Source organism: Polypterus senegalus, chromosome 10 (assembly GCF_016835505.1).
Source record: "Polypterus senegalus isolate Bchr_013 chromosome 10, ASM1683550v1, whole genome shotgun sequence".
Lineage (NCBI taxonomy): Eukaryota > Metazoa > Chordata > Cladistia > Polypteriformes > Polypteridae > Polypterus > Polypterus senegalus.
This window is the reverse complement of record NC_053163.1, coordinates 17,501,441-17,515,562: the sequence shown is the minus strand read 5'-3', so window position 1 is coordinate 17,515,562 and position 14,122 is coordinate 17,501,441. Positions and strand designations below refer to the sequence as shown.

At 42.3% G+C, this 14,122-nt stretch overlaps 2 protein-coding genes across 4 annotated transcripts in view; both read right to left on the bottom strand.

Moving 5' to 3' along the window:
- LOC120536830 lies at positions 1-4,725 on the bottom strand. 3 transcript variants are annotated; one of them, XM_039765340.1, is made up of 2 exons: positions 4,024-4,725; positions 1-745 (listed from the first exon to the last, which is right to left on the bottom strand). In XM_039765340.1, the coding sequence occupies exons 1-2, from the start codon at positions 4,625-4,627 to the stop codon at positions 315-317; spliced, it is 1,035 nt and encodes a 344-aa protein (XP_039621274.1). In that variant the 5' UTR covers positions 4,628-4,725; the 3' UTR covers positions 1-314. The 3 variants fall into 3 exon arrangements, with proteins under 3 accessions (XP_039621274.1, XP_039621275.1, XP_039621276.1); XM_039765341.1 differs by having other exon boundaries at positions 1-742; XM_039765342.1 differs by lacking the exon at positions 1-745 and adding an exon at positions 2,305-2,984.
- Positions 4,726-10,155: 5,430 nt separating this feature from the next.
- The window catches only part of LOC120536829 (zinc finger protein 540-like), a 13,715-nt gene continuing 9,748 nt past the window's right edge, over positions 10,156-14,122 (bottom strand). The window contains exon 2 of the mRNA XM_039765338.1: positions 10,156-11,954. Within this exon, the coding sequence (XP_039621272.1) occupies positions 10,357-11,954 (1,598 nt within the window). The 3' untranslated portion in view covers positions 10,156-10,356. The remainder of the gene's footprint in view (positions 11,955-14,122) is intronic.

Below are 14,122 nucleotides of genomic sequence, written 5' to 3'. Positions count from 1 at the left end.
TTTATGTTCTTAGGCACTAAAGGTCTTCAACCCGTACTCGCTCTGAACTTCACCAACAGCCTGCAGTGGAGGACAAGTTTTCACCCCAGACGCAGAACAAGACACGGGCAACACTGAATCCAAAGAGTTATACAAGAGTTCTTTTTGCAGAATATAGCCAAGGATCAGATTTACCTCATGAGTCGTTTTAAGTCCATATTGTGGGATTTTAGAATAATACTTCAGTCCACACAGAAACTGGCTGCTTTTCTCCATGATATATGCTGCCTACTCACCATTTTTGGAAGCAGTGTTTACTTAATGCCCAGAATTATTCATAGGTGGTACCTACTTGTCATTCTATGACTTGGCTTGCGCAAGTATTCATTGATTCTATTTTTTACATTCCTCCGATCAGCCACGCGTAAAACATGAAATTTCTGAGACACGCGGTCTAAAATAAACTTTTTTAGATTGTTGGGCAATCCCCACTTGCCTCGGAAGCCACCCCAGTTGACACGCATTGCCCAATCTCTGTATCTTTCATCCGTAATCAAGCGTTGAAATAACAGCAAGGCATAACGATCGGGTCTTGTTTCGGAAATCCTGAAAAGACACAAGTCCACTTCAGCTGGAACGTCCCTCAGTTCGATGTCAGGCAGTGTTGCATTTTCTGGAATCCCACTATATGATAGAGGAGCGGGTGTAACGTCATTTACGTTAGGAGATGGATCTTGCTGAGGTGCTGCCTCCTGCTGAAGTTCTGCTGAGAAAAATAAATATGAACATAGGATTAATTTGTTGGCTACCAAGGTACTAATAAAGCCAAAGAACGTGAAGTGGTTAGTGCTTCCCAAAAACTGTCCTAAAAAAAAAAAACTTTGTTTCAGACTTTTCAAAAAGACAGACAGCAGCCATACCACCTGCACTGCAGAAGAGGCCATCCACCTGAAACTAAGCATATTCAGGCCCAGGCCCCGTACTTGGATTGGAGACCATCTAGGAAAAGCTTGGGTTGCTACTGGAAGAGATATTGGTGAAGCCATGAAGGCTTATCCTGTAGTCTGTGCGTTCATCCCAGTGCCCCAGTAAAAATGGTGACGTCTTTCGTATGAGACCAAAAACCAAGGTCCAGATTATCTGGGGTCATTAAAGATTCCTGGGCATCCTTCATAAGTGGAGGGTGTTTCCTGATGTCCAGGTTAAATTGCCCTCCAAGGCCTAGTCATTCTGGACCCTTAATCATCTCCTGTCTCTAATTGTCACTCTCTCTCACCAACACCTAACAGCTAATGTGTGGTGTGTGTTACTGGTGCAAAATGGCTGCCGTCACATCATCCAAGTGGATGTTGCATATTGGTGGTGGTTGAAGGCATTCATGTCTCTGGTGACTCTTCCTATGAAATCAGTAGATGGATTGGGAGAGCATAGGGGGTCATGGGGTCGCTGGAAAGGGGTGTGTGGCGCTCCAGATATCTATGCAAAAGGATGAAGGTCCAAGTCTTTAAAGTCCTGGTGCTTCCTGTCTTGCTATATGGTTGCGAGGCATGGATGCCATCCAGTAACCTGAGACGAAGACTGGACTCCTTCAGTACTGTGTCTCTCCGGAAAATCCTTGGGTACCCTTGGTGTGACTTGGTTTGTGTTGCTCATGGAGTCACGAATGAGACACATTACATGCACTGTGAGGGAGCGTCAGTTACGGCACTACAGCCATGTGGCACGATTCCCCGAAGGTGATCTGGCTCGTAAGATCCTCATTGCTGGGGACTGGAGTGGCTGGACCAGGCCAATGGGTCGCCCACGTAGAGGGTAATTTCTGGAGGGTGGGACTGGACTGCGTATCTGTCTAGGGGGGGTTGCAAACAGGGATCCCGAGTTGTTTCGTCGTGTAGTGGGTGCGGCAACACACTGTAGCAGTTTATGCTCCCTAACTTGACTTTACATAGATAGGCGGAAAGCCACTTCAAGTCAAGCACTTTGACTGGTGAGAAAAGTGCTATATAAATGTAGGGAAATATTATTAAATTGAGCTGTAATGTGTTATACATGAATATATGACAATGGACTTGTAATTTTGAGAGATGCAGCTCTAAACCTTTGGTAGACTTTGTCGATGAAAGATCCGTGTGCAACGTTTTCCAAAGCATAAAACTGCATGCATGATGTATTAGACATCTAAAAATAAGATTTTGGAACATTACAAGATATGTGGAATGTCATATGTTTAAAAACTACAACTTATACAAATAAAAAATTGTTAATCTCTGTCATTGTCTCACTGTAGAAAAAGAAAACCAATCAAAAGAAATCAGTGGTGGCTTATAAAGGTATGGTAGTGCCTCGCGCAAACACTGGGCACCAATGCAGTTTTGTTGTTTATGTCACTATAGTAACAGTGGTGTCTAGCTGCATCAGCCTGGGCATGAGTTGCCAGCAGTATTAGTTGTCATCCCATCATACAAGTGAACAGTCTGGTGCCATTGCATGGGAGCCAATAAAATGGGCAAGTATGGCAAATGACTCAAAATAATTCCAACTAGTACAGCAGCAGAAAGTGGTTCTTCTAAGGATAGTGAGCTAACTAAAACAGCCATGTGAAGAGGGAGAAGCCATTGGCACTTGGCGCAGGTAAGCACTGATGCTGTGCTACAAGTAAAATATTTATAATGGCAGCAAATTACATTTTTATAACTAACATTAACATGACTATTACAAGATCAAAATGAACACACACAGTGCTCTCGACTTTTTATTGTTTTAGTGCCCCACTCGAATTGTAACTATGCAATCAACACAGACGAGCAGTACTTAGGTTGTGGTAGAGCTCAGGGTTGCAGACATTTCTGTAACTGTACAGATGTTATTATTTTTGAGGCTTCTGATCTTTTTCCAGCACAATTGTCGTTAGAAAGAAAGTCGACTCAGTTCTGGCCATCCTCTTTGTTTTCTTTCTATTGTTTTGGAAATGTTAGTTGTTTCCATCAGGCTTCGGATTTAGGTGTCTGAAGGTAAAGAGGAACAAATGTAAGAACTCTTATTCCCTGAGCAATACGCATTCTTAATTCTGTTACTTGTAGGGACGCTGCTAATTGGTAACTTCTGAATTACTACTTTGCCTATACGGTTGAAAGTAAATTATTTTTTCTTTGTAGTAATCTTGAGTGTGGGATTTTTACAAGAATACTGCTTGTCAGTCGTATCTTTGATTATTTTATTAAATATTATGTTTTTGTACCGTCTTGCTGAAAATAAAATTTCCCTCTAGGATAATTTAAGTCTACATAACCTAACCTATTATGAGAGCAAACACCACAGAAAAGGATAATTCAAGGAGCTATTTACCTAAAGATGTAACGTGCATTATTTCTTATGAATGCAAATCAAAAAAAAAAAAATTACACTTTTCTGAATGCAAGAGAGAAAATGTAAAGCACAGTTAAGCAAGAAGGAATGATTCCTTGATTGCGCAAACTGAACAAAAACCTGCAGCCGTAACCGGCCCCATGACCAAACTCACTTCACAACACAATTCTCAAGTTTAGACTTCAGTTGTTTCTGTGACATATAACAAGCACGGGAACAAAAAGGTACTTTACATAAGCGTTGCACTAGTCAACTGAATAAAACACACGATTTCAACAAAGCGGAGCGGTGATATTAGGCGACTCCGTATGCCGATTCAAGGTAAGCGCGCCTGCGCATGTCATCCGTGACGTCTACGGACCCGCCCACAGAATATTTCGACCTGGAAAGCGCGCTCCGATTGGTTGCTTTGCCAACAACAACAGAAACCACATAACTCTTTCATAACTTTGTGCTACGATATTGTATCGGTCCACCCCAACACGTATGAAAAAAATACTAAATAGTTATAAAGGTTGCTTTTTATAAATCCTGTAGAATCGACCTTACTTCCCTGCAGCCCCCGATTTCTATTTCTCTATGCTTACCTCCCGCTGTTCCTTTGTTTACACTAAAAAGTGTGGTTATCACTCTAAATTTATCAGCCGCCAAATAAAGGCGTTGGTCGGCCACCCTTACCTTTATCAGGTGTGTCACGTTCACTGTGGTGATCCAAACGTTCCAGCGCAACAACTAAACGCTTCATCCCCTTTAAAGGACGTCCAACGCGCAGACCTTTGTTCTCCCAGCTGGTGGGCAGCGAATGATGAATAGCAGCCAGCGTAGCCTCGGCTTCTTGGTCCCCATCTGCTCCTATCGTACTTGTCTGTAACTCTCTGTGGTTTGGAACAGATTGCGCGAGTATTTGATGCCTTTGCACGGGTACCAGTTTACAACGCCTTGATTCCAGTTGCGCCTTTAAAAGTTCAATTTGTCTAACATACTCGGATATCTGCAAGCGAAGAGCTTCGCACTTCACCTCCGCGAAGCCGTCATATTCCGCTAAAACGATCTCAGTCGCCGCCTTCACTGCCTCCTCGATTAGGAGGCGCACGCGAAATTCAGTCTCACCTCCGAACTGCAAGACCGTTTTCTGCTCCCCTTCCTCAGTTGTAATCCCGCACGTTCGCAATTCAAGCAGCACAATCTGAGAAGTCGCCCTCGCCGTTTCCTCAATGCTGGAGACCATCTTCTGCTTTAGGTCGAAGTTAGCGCACTCTTCGCCTGTTTTTCTCTCAGCCATGATTCGACCCACTCGCGTCGATTTTACCGCTCCACGTGTAACCTTTCCAGTTTTCAAATGAAGGTGGTTAAGCAACACAACATTCAACGATCCAATACGGTGACTCTGAACCACGCCCACTTCCGGTTGATACAAAATAAAAGTCCCCATAAGTCGCAAAACAAAAAGCCAAGGGTCGTTATTTGGGGATGATGTCCCAAATGAGGGACCAGCACCAAGAATGAGGAAGTAAAGGTGGCATTGAATGAAAAGGCAATAGGACTGGATGAAATACCAGTGGAAGTGTGGAAGAGTTTAGGAGAACAGGCAGCAGATGTGTTGTGGAATCTAATGCATTGAATAGCAGAGGAGTGGAGGAGCAGTGTGATTAAAGATGGAGCTGCCAGGCAAGAGAAAAAGAGGAAGGCCTAAGAGAAGGTGAGAGAAGACATGCAGGTGATGGCTGTAACAGAGCAAGATGAAGAGGACTGAAAGATATGGAAAAGATGATCAGCTGTGGTGAACCCTAACAGGAGCAGCCGAAAGAAGAAGAAGGATGAGCAGTGTGATTGTATCCATTTATAAGAAGAAGGGTGATATTAAGGATTGTAGAAACTATAGTGGGATAAAGCTGATATCATGTTCAATGAAAATTTTTCAAAGGGCTATAGGAAAGATACCACCATAGGGGAGGAGTAGTTTGGCTTTATTGCATGGAGAGGAACAACTGATCCAATTTTTGCATTGAGACAATTAATAGAGAAGCATTGAAAAAAAAAAAGGGATGTGGTGTTTATTTAAGGTTCTGCACGTTTAAAAAGGCAGGGAACCGAAGAGGAAGATGGCACACTTACCAATTAGTTGGTAATGGTCAATTTTTGAACAAAGTATATAAGAAATTATCAAATTGCACTTAAAGAGTTCAACGATTATACAATACTAGTGGGTCAAGCACCGCCGACATCTTCAGTGCCCAATCCCCAAGTGCAGCCAATCTGCTGCTGGCGTTGTGAAGGGGAGGGGCTGAACAGACCCCAAGGAGACATGGTCGCTCCTCCAAAATCACATCTTAAACAGTGATACAATGGGAAACAAATAGTTTTTTTATTTATTTACCTCTTCTTTGCTCCATCAGCTGCTGGCCTGCTGCTGCCGTGTCACACGATTTGCATCTCGCGTGGCACTTCGAACATTTAAAAGCCTGTACAACAGCTGTCCTACTCTTTGACTTATTTCCGGCCCCAGGCGTGGTTACATCTCTTGGCACAAAGTCTCATCTCACGGGACACAAGTTCTTGATATTTTTTAGTTTAAAATTTAAAAACGGAATATGAATCTGAAAATCTAACAACATCACATTAAAGTCTGATAAATTCTGAAAGTAATCATACCTAACATATATATGTAGGTTTTAAAATAAGCCCGATTTAAAGCATGACATGAAAACGTTACATAAAATCAATGCACAAAATTGTTGCTTTTATATATACAGGTGCCGGTCATAAAATTAGAATATCATGACAAAGTTGATTTATTTTAGTAATTCCATTCAAAAAGTGAAACTTGTATATTAGATTCATTCATTACACACAGACTGATGTATTTCAAATGTTTATTTCTTTTAATTTTTGATGATTATAACTGACAACTAATGAAAGTCCCAAATTCAGTATCTTGGAAAATTAGAATATCAATTAAGACCAATGCAAAAAAAAGGATTTTTAGAAATGTTGGCCAACTGAAAGGTATGAACATGAAAAGTATGCACATGTGCAGCACTCAATATTTAGTTGGGGCTCCAATGCAGCAATGCGGCGTGACATGGAGCCGATCAATCTGTGGCACTGCTCAGGTGTTACGAGAGCCCATGTTGCTCTGATAGTGGCCTTCAGCTCTTCTGAATTGTTGGGTCTGGCGTATTGCATCTTCCTCTTCACAATACCCCATAGATTTTCTATGAGGTTAAGGTCAGGCGAGTTTGCTGGCCAATCAAGAACAGGGATACCATGGTCCTTAAACCAGGTACTGGTAGCTTTGGCACTGTGTACAGGTTCCAGGTCCTGTTGGAAAATGAAATCTGCATCTCCATAAAGTTCGTCAGCAGCAGGAAGCATGAAATGCTCTTAAACTTCCTGGTAGACGGCTGCGTTGACCTTGGACCTCAGAAAACACAATGGACCAACACCAGCAGATGACATGGCATCCCAAACCATCACTGACTGTGGAAACTTTACACTGGACCTCAAGCAACATGGATTCTGTGCCTCTCCTCTCTTCCTCCAGACTCTGGGACCTTGATTTCCAAAGGAAATGCAAAATTTACTTTCATCAGAGAACATAACTTTGGACCACTCAGCAGCAGTCCAGTCCTTTTTGTCTTTAGCCCAGGCTAGACGCTTCTGACGCTGTCTCTTGTTCAAGAGTGGCTTGACACAAGGAATGCGACAGCTGAAACCCATGTCTTGCATACGTCTGTGTGTGGTGGTTCTTGAAGCACTGACTCCAGCTGCAGTCCACTCTTTGTGAATCTCACCCACAGTTTTCAATGGGTTTTGTTTCACAATCCTCTCCAGGATGTAGTTATCCCTATTGCTTGTACACTTTTTTCTACCACATCTTGTCCTTCCCTTCGCCTCTCTATTAATGTGCTTGGACACAGAGCTCTGTAAACAGCCAGCCTCTTTAGCAATGACCTTATGTGTCTTGCCCTCCTTGTGCAAGGTGTCAATGGTCGTCTTTTGGACAACTGTCAAGTCAGCAGTCTTCCCCATGATTGTGTGGCCTACAGGACTAGACTGAGAGACCATTTAAAGGCTTTTGCAGGTGTTTTGAGTTAATTAGCTGATTAGAGTGTGGACCAGGTGTCTTCAATATTGAACCTTTTCACAATATTCTAATTTTCCGAGATACTGAATTTGGGTCTTTCATTAGTTATCAGTTATAATCATCAAAATTAAAAGAAATAAACATTTGAAATACATCAGTCTGTGTGTAATGAATGAATCTAATATACAAGTTTCACTTTTTGAATGGAATTACTGAAATAAATCAGCTTTGTTATGATATTCTAATTTTATGACAAGCACCTGTATATATGTGTGTGTGTATATATATATATATATATATATATATATATATATATATATACATATATATATATATATATATATATATATATATACACATACTAGCAAAATATCTGCGCTTTGCAGCAGAGAAGTAGTATGTTAAAGAAGTTATGAAAAAGAAAAGGAAACATTTTGAATATAACGTAACATGATTGTCAATGTTATTATTTTTTGACTGTTATGAATGTTGCTGTCATCAAGCATTTGATTATTATTTGTTTCAATCAGGATCGTATTTGGAGGATGTGTTGTGTTCAAGTTACATTCCGTGTTTGTCTAGTGTATCCCTGACCATTTCATCTTCGTTGTCAACCGTTGTAAAGATAACAGGTTTCATTCAGCGAAGTGATCACTACCCAAATCGGTACGCTAACTGAATCCTACTTGCGTACATATATACGTCCATAGCCTGCAGCTCGGTCGCCATGTGAGGCGGCGTTGGGTCCCCCATCCCCACGCCTGCCTATTTAAGGCCGTCCGTCCCTCCGGTCTCTTCATTCCCTTCCTTGCCTCGCCACGGTATTCACGTCTCCCTGCTGATAACTGCAGCCTTTTTATTTAATCCACGGCTTCTCCGCTGTTTTATTGTTCATTTATTACGATTATAGTTATTGTGTAGGTATTTTAGACTTACTTTACATTGTTCAGGTACCCATTTCCTTTATCATTCCAACCGTACCCTCATTTAATATGTCTATCGAGGTGATCACCATCGGTCAAAGAACTGTCACTTACCGAGTGGTTTCCATGCCCCGAGATGGCACCTGCCTTTTCCATTCTCTGTGTTACATATTGCACGGCCATATCAGGCTCACTCTTGATATCCGGAGGAACATTGTGTCTTATGTATTGAATAACTGGGACAGGTTCAAGGTGTGGATTGATGACAGTACAGGAGATAATTATACTACACAGGAGCACTAGAAGGGTGAAATGCTTAAGCCCTTCACCTATGGATCATGTGAGTTGATGGCTGCCGCTGAATTGTTCGGTTGTCGCTTTCAAGTGTACCGAAATGGTCAAATATTTTACACCTTTGGACAACCACCACTGCCTCTTAAACATCTTAGATTCACAGGTGACGATTTCAGTAGTGGACACTTTGATGTTTATGAATGTTTAAACTCTCAAAAGCTGGATGTGAAGTTATCAATGAAACCGGTTGTGTGCTTACAACGCTTGACAGATGCCGAATGTCTCTACAACACAAGTCCTACAAATACTGTCGTAACTGAAACAAACCATGAAACTCAAACCGATTATGACAGCAGCAATCCAAGCTGTGAGATTTGAAACAAGATTACTGTTCACATGGCCAACTGTACGTTGCATGCTTAAGAGTAAGCTCAGCGCACAGCTTGGTCATTTTACAACCGGAGGGCCGAACTCACAATGTGGTATACAAAGAGATCTTTAACAAATAATTATTGGTATATTTTCCCTCAGTTTAAAAAGGTTTAATTTTCTTCTTAATAAAAATTTTATTTATATATATTTATATATATATATATATATATATATATATATATATATATATATATATATATATATATATATATATATATATATATATATATATACGCTGAACGCTGGCCCCGGCACAGACAGACGGACAACATATTTTCACCACACACCATTTATTAAGCAACACTATTTACAAGTTTGTGCTCACGTGCACCCCAGTGCCTTCTCGCACCGATCTCCCCAAAGTCCAGGCCCACAGTCCTTTGTGCCTTCCTGGCCGCCTCCAGTCCTTCCTCTCGCTCAGTCCACTTCCTCCCGACTTCCACCAATCACTGGAGGGAGGCAGCCCCTTATATAATGCCCCCGGATGAGCCCCAGGTGTTTCCGGCATCTGCTCCTTAGCCACGCCCCAGCTTGGCGGAAGTGTCGGCTGCCTTCCTGGCAGCTCTCCGGGCGCCACATAAAGTCTTCCCCCCGGCACTTCCTGGTGTGGCGGAAGTGCCGGGCTCCCAGGATAATAAGGCACTGGGGCGTCGCCTGGCGGTGGCCACGGGTCCCTACAGGGCTGGGCTTCAATGCCCTGTACCCGAGGCCCCCTGCCTAACCAGGACGGACGCCCCCACTCTGTCTGGAGGAGGCACTCGCCCTCCTCTGGTCCTCCAAAGCGTCCCGGCTGGGCTCCAACCCTGGCCGGCGACTGCACAGGATAAACCGGCATCGGGGCGCCGCCTGGCGGTGACCACGGGCCCCTACAGGGTAGGGCTTCCATGCCCCCGACCCGTGGTCCCCAACAGAACCAGGACGGACGCCCTCTCGTCCTCCTGTGCGTCCCGGCCGGGCTCCAGCCCCGGCCGGGGACCACAATATTTATATATATATATATATATATATAAAATATTATTATTATTATTATTATTATATGTGAGTAGATAAAAAAAAAACCTGTATAGCCCAAAATGTATTATCATTAGTTTAATAACTAAATGGGACAACTAGCTCTCCTGTAAATTCTACATTTCAAAAATGACTACAAATTTTTCTGCCCCTAACAGTGTTCTTCTTATTCTTACGGTTTTTACTGGGATTTAATCTTGGATCTTCAAGTACAGTAGTGTTTTCTTTGTTTGGTTTCTCTTCATCTCTAGTGACCTCTGTCCATCAAAAATATGGCTGTTCCAAGATATGCTTCCTTTGGTGCAATCTAAGGTGTGTCTTCAGTCGGAATTTCTCCACACATTCGGGACAGCTATAGGGCCTCTCCCCGGTGTGAACTTTCTGGTGTACTTTGAGGCTTACCAAATAGCCGTAACTCTTCCCGCACTCAAGACAACTAAACGGTTTCTCACCGGTGTGAATTCGCATGTGCATTTTTAAGTTTCCATACTGACTAAACTTCCTGCCACATTCGGTGCAAGTAAAAGGCTTCTCCCCAGTGTGGAACCGCAGATGAGTCTTATATTGGCCACGTGTACTAAAGCTCTTTCCACATTCAGAACAGTGAAAAACGTTCTCTCCAGTGTGCAGTCTCAGATGGTTTTTAAGGGTCTGCAAATGACAAAAACTCTTCTTGCATTCAGTGCAAGCATATGGCTTCTTACCAGGGTAAGCTTGGGGGTATGTTTTATTTAAATTGACAACACTTTCAGGATTAGCAGACAACATCTGACTTACGTGGTCCTTGTGGTGCATTTTCAAGCTGGTGACACTGCTCAAAGTTTCTTCAGCTTCTGGCCTCTGATTGCATCTTGGCAAACTTGCATGTACTGGGACACATGTGCCCACATCAGCATTCTGTTCTTCACTTAGTTTAAAGTGGATTTCCTCTTTCTTTGTGACTTTTTCTTCAGAACAAAACTGATCAGCTGCCTTCACTTTGTCGTGAACTCGTCTTTGATTCAGACGATGTTCTTGTAACTTTGTGATACAACCAAAGGTTTCTCCAGCTTCTGGCCCCTGACTACATCTTGGCAAACTTGCATGTACTGGGGCACATGTGCCCACATCAGCATTCTGTTCTCCACTTAGTTTAAAGTGGATTTCCTCTTTCTTTGTGACTTTTTCTTCAGAACAAAACTGATCAGCTGCCTTCACTTTGTCGTGAACTCGTCTTTGATTCAGACGATGTTCTTGTAACTTTGTGATACAACCAAAGGTTTCTCCAGCTTCTGGCCCCTGACTACATCTTGGCAAACTTGCATGTACTGGGGCACATGTGCCCACATCAGCATTCTGTTCTCCACTTAGTTTAAAGTGGATTTCCTCTTCCTTCACAGTTTTTTCTTCAGAACTACGCTCATCAGCATACTCCACTTGCACATAAACAGATTGGTGACTGTTTTTGTCCTCTTCAATCCAGACAAACACTTGCTCCCTTTCCTCTACTGCATGGTGGACTTTAATGCATGCAACTTTGCCTTGGTGTTGTGGCTGGTTATTAGCGGAAATTTCAGACTCGCAGACCTCTTCTTTCATGTGGATTGATCCTTTATCAACATGATCCACTTTAATAAAAGCAGGTCGTCGAGCATCCATTTCAGTTTTAAGAGGCAAAGATCCATGCTCCTTATCATCTTGGATGTGGTGTGCCATATCCTCTCTGATGTGGTCATCTTTGCTCTGGTTATGCCAGCTCTTTATAACTTCAGAAGAACTGATCCCCAAAGATTCTTGGTTGTTCACAGCGGCTTTCGTATCAATGGACTCCGCTTTCATGGCAGCCACTGTTTCTTCTTTAAAATGATTGGACTTCAGGGTGTCTGTGTGAAAACAAAGAAATAATAATGCATGCGATTATCATTCAATTTCTGTCTTGGTTAACAGGAACAAAGACAACCCAGCAGTTAAGTGTGTTACAGCAGCATGTACAGTATATTATAGGCATTGTACTGTATATTAACACTGTCATTTCCTTACTGCCAGTCCGTGTAAAGCATGTCAAAGAATGTCACTGGTCTGTGACATACTCCACTGTTAATAAATCTGAAAGTTCAAAATTCAAAACTGCATTCTAAGTGCTGTTCTATAATGTAATATTTTTACTTAACACTCGACAGAGGTATCCTGCTCTTCATTGTAATGTTAGTTGAACGAGCCGCACCATACTCCACAGCAGTGGCATAGCTCGCTTGATGAAGGTCCCTGTGCAGCGCCCTGAGGTGGGGCCCTCCTGTCTAGCAAAACTGTTAGCAGTTTATTCACAACTTGATCCTAGGGGCCAACTGGAAAGTGGTGTCCACGACCGTGACACTATCAAAAAACACGCTGGTGACAAACCAACTGGCTCTCTAAATGGAATTTGTAATAACTTTTTTTTAATTGCTTTATTACAGCAGCTGTAAGTTTGGCAAAAATAAATGGGAATGGAATGTGTAGGTAGTAGTAGTACATAAATATATGTAAGATGTGGACCCGCTTACTTTTCCAAAACAACCTTGTGAAGGAAGATGATTAAAATGTAACATAAGGTAGAAAGTATAAACTGTTCTGTGTTATAAAATGAAGTAGTTTCAGTTTGTCACAACAACACCAGCTGACAGGATACTACTACACAATCGACCCGTTTTACAGACGTTCTGAGAAAATGGACATCATAAAGTGAGGTGTCAGTGGTCCCCTTGTGGGTAGGAAATTGCTTGGTCATTTACAGTTGTGCTTGAAAGTTTGTGAATCCTTTAGAATTTTCTATATTTCTGCATAAATATGACCTAGAACAACATCATCAGATTTTCACTCAAGTGCTAAAAGCGGATACAGAGAAACCAGTTAAACAAATGAGACAAAAATATTATATTTGGTCATTTATTTATTAAGGAAATTGATTGAATATTACATATTCAAAAATACAAGACAAGTGCGAAACATCCAAACACAAGCAATAGGCTGGAGTCCAACAAATAAAAACCTCGATGATCTGCCAGGTCAATCCATAATCGGATGAAGTGAAGTTCAAGAATGGGGACAGATGGGGAAGCCTTCCCAGGTAAAATATACGTTTTACACCCACTTGCCACACCACAAAAAGTATTCACCTCTGGATAGAGAGGGCGGCATGGTGGCACAGTGGTAGCGCTGCTGCCTCGCAGTTAGGAGACCCGGGTTCGCTTCCCGGGTCCTCCCTGCGTGGAGTTTGCATGTTCTCCCGTGTCTGCGTGGGTTTCCTCCGGGCGCTCCGGTTTCCTCCCACAATCCAAAGACCTGCGGGTTAGGTGGATTGGCGATTCTAAATTGGCCCTAGTGTGTGCTTGGTGTGTGGGTGTGTTTGTGTGTGTCCTGCGGTGGGTTGGGATTGGCGCTAGCAGACCCCCGTGACCCTGTCTTTGGATTCAGCGGGTTAGAAAATGGATGGATGGATGGAGAACAGGCTTCTGTCCGGCTTGTTTGTAGTTTTTTTTTTTATAGTCAAAAGCTTTTCTCTTCCCAGAATTGCTGTTTGAAAATCCCTCTTCTGCTAGGCACTTCCTGTTTAACCAACATCCTGCTGTGCCATTGGCCAGTTCATCACAGTATGTCTTCACCCATAAAGGAGCAGATCTTATCTCCACTTTTCAGCAACTCAACACAGTGATACAATTAGACAAACAGTAGAGGGGGAAGGCAATGCCCATGTGGCAACTGCTACACTGCTTCTCTCCACAATCTATACGCAAACACTTATTATATATACAGAAATCCAACACAAAATAAAACAAAAAACAGAGCAATACAGTTCAGAAACCCAATAAATCAAAGAAACACAAGAAAACTCACTAATTCCTTAGTACAGGAATTCTCAGACTCGGTCCTGGGGACTCACTGTGGCTGCAGGTTTTTGTTCTGACCACATTCATAAGCATAACAATGATCTCATTTAATAAGCTATTATTTTTTTGATATTCTATATCTCTCTATTATAAAAAAAAAAAACTTGGAAGGTGATGATATGTGA

Excerpts from the sequence above, each read along its gene's own strand:
- LOC120536830 (XM_039765340.1), bottom strand. The coding sequence starts at position 4,627 with ATGGCTGAGAGAAAAACAGGCGAAGAGTGCGCTAACTTCGACCTAAAG. Across the intron at positions 746-4,023 it reads ACGTGACACACCTGATAAAG|CAGAACTTCAGCAGGAGGCA; the intron begins GTAAGGGTGGCC and ends TATTTTTCTCAG.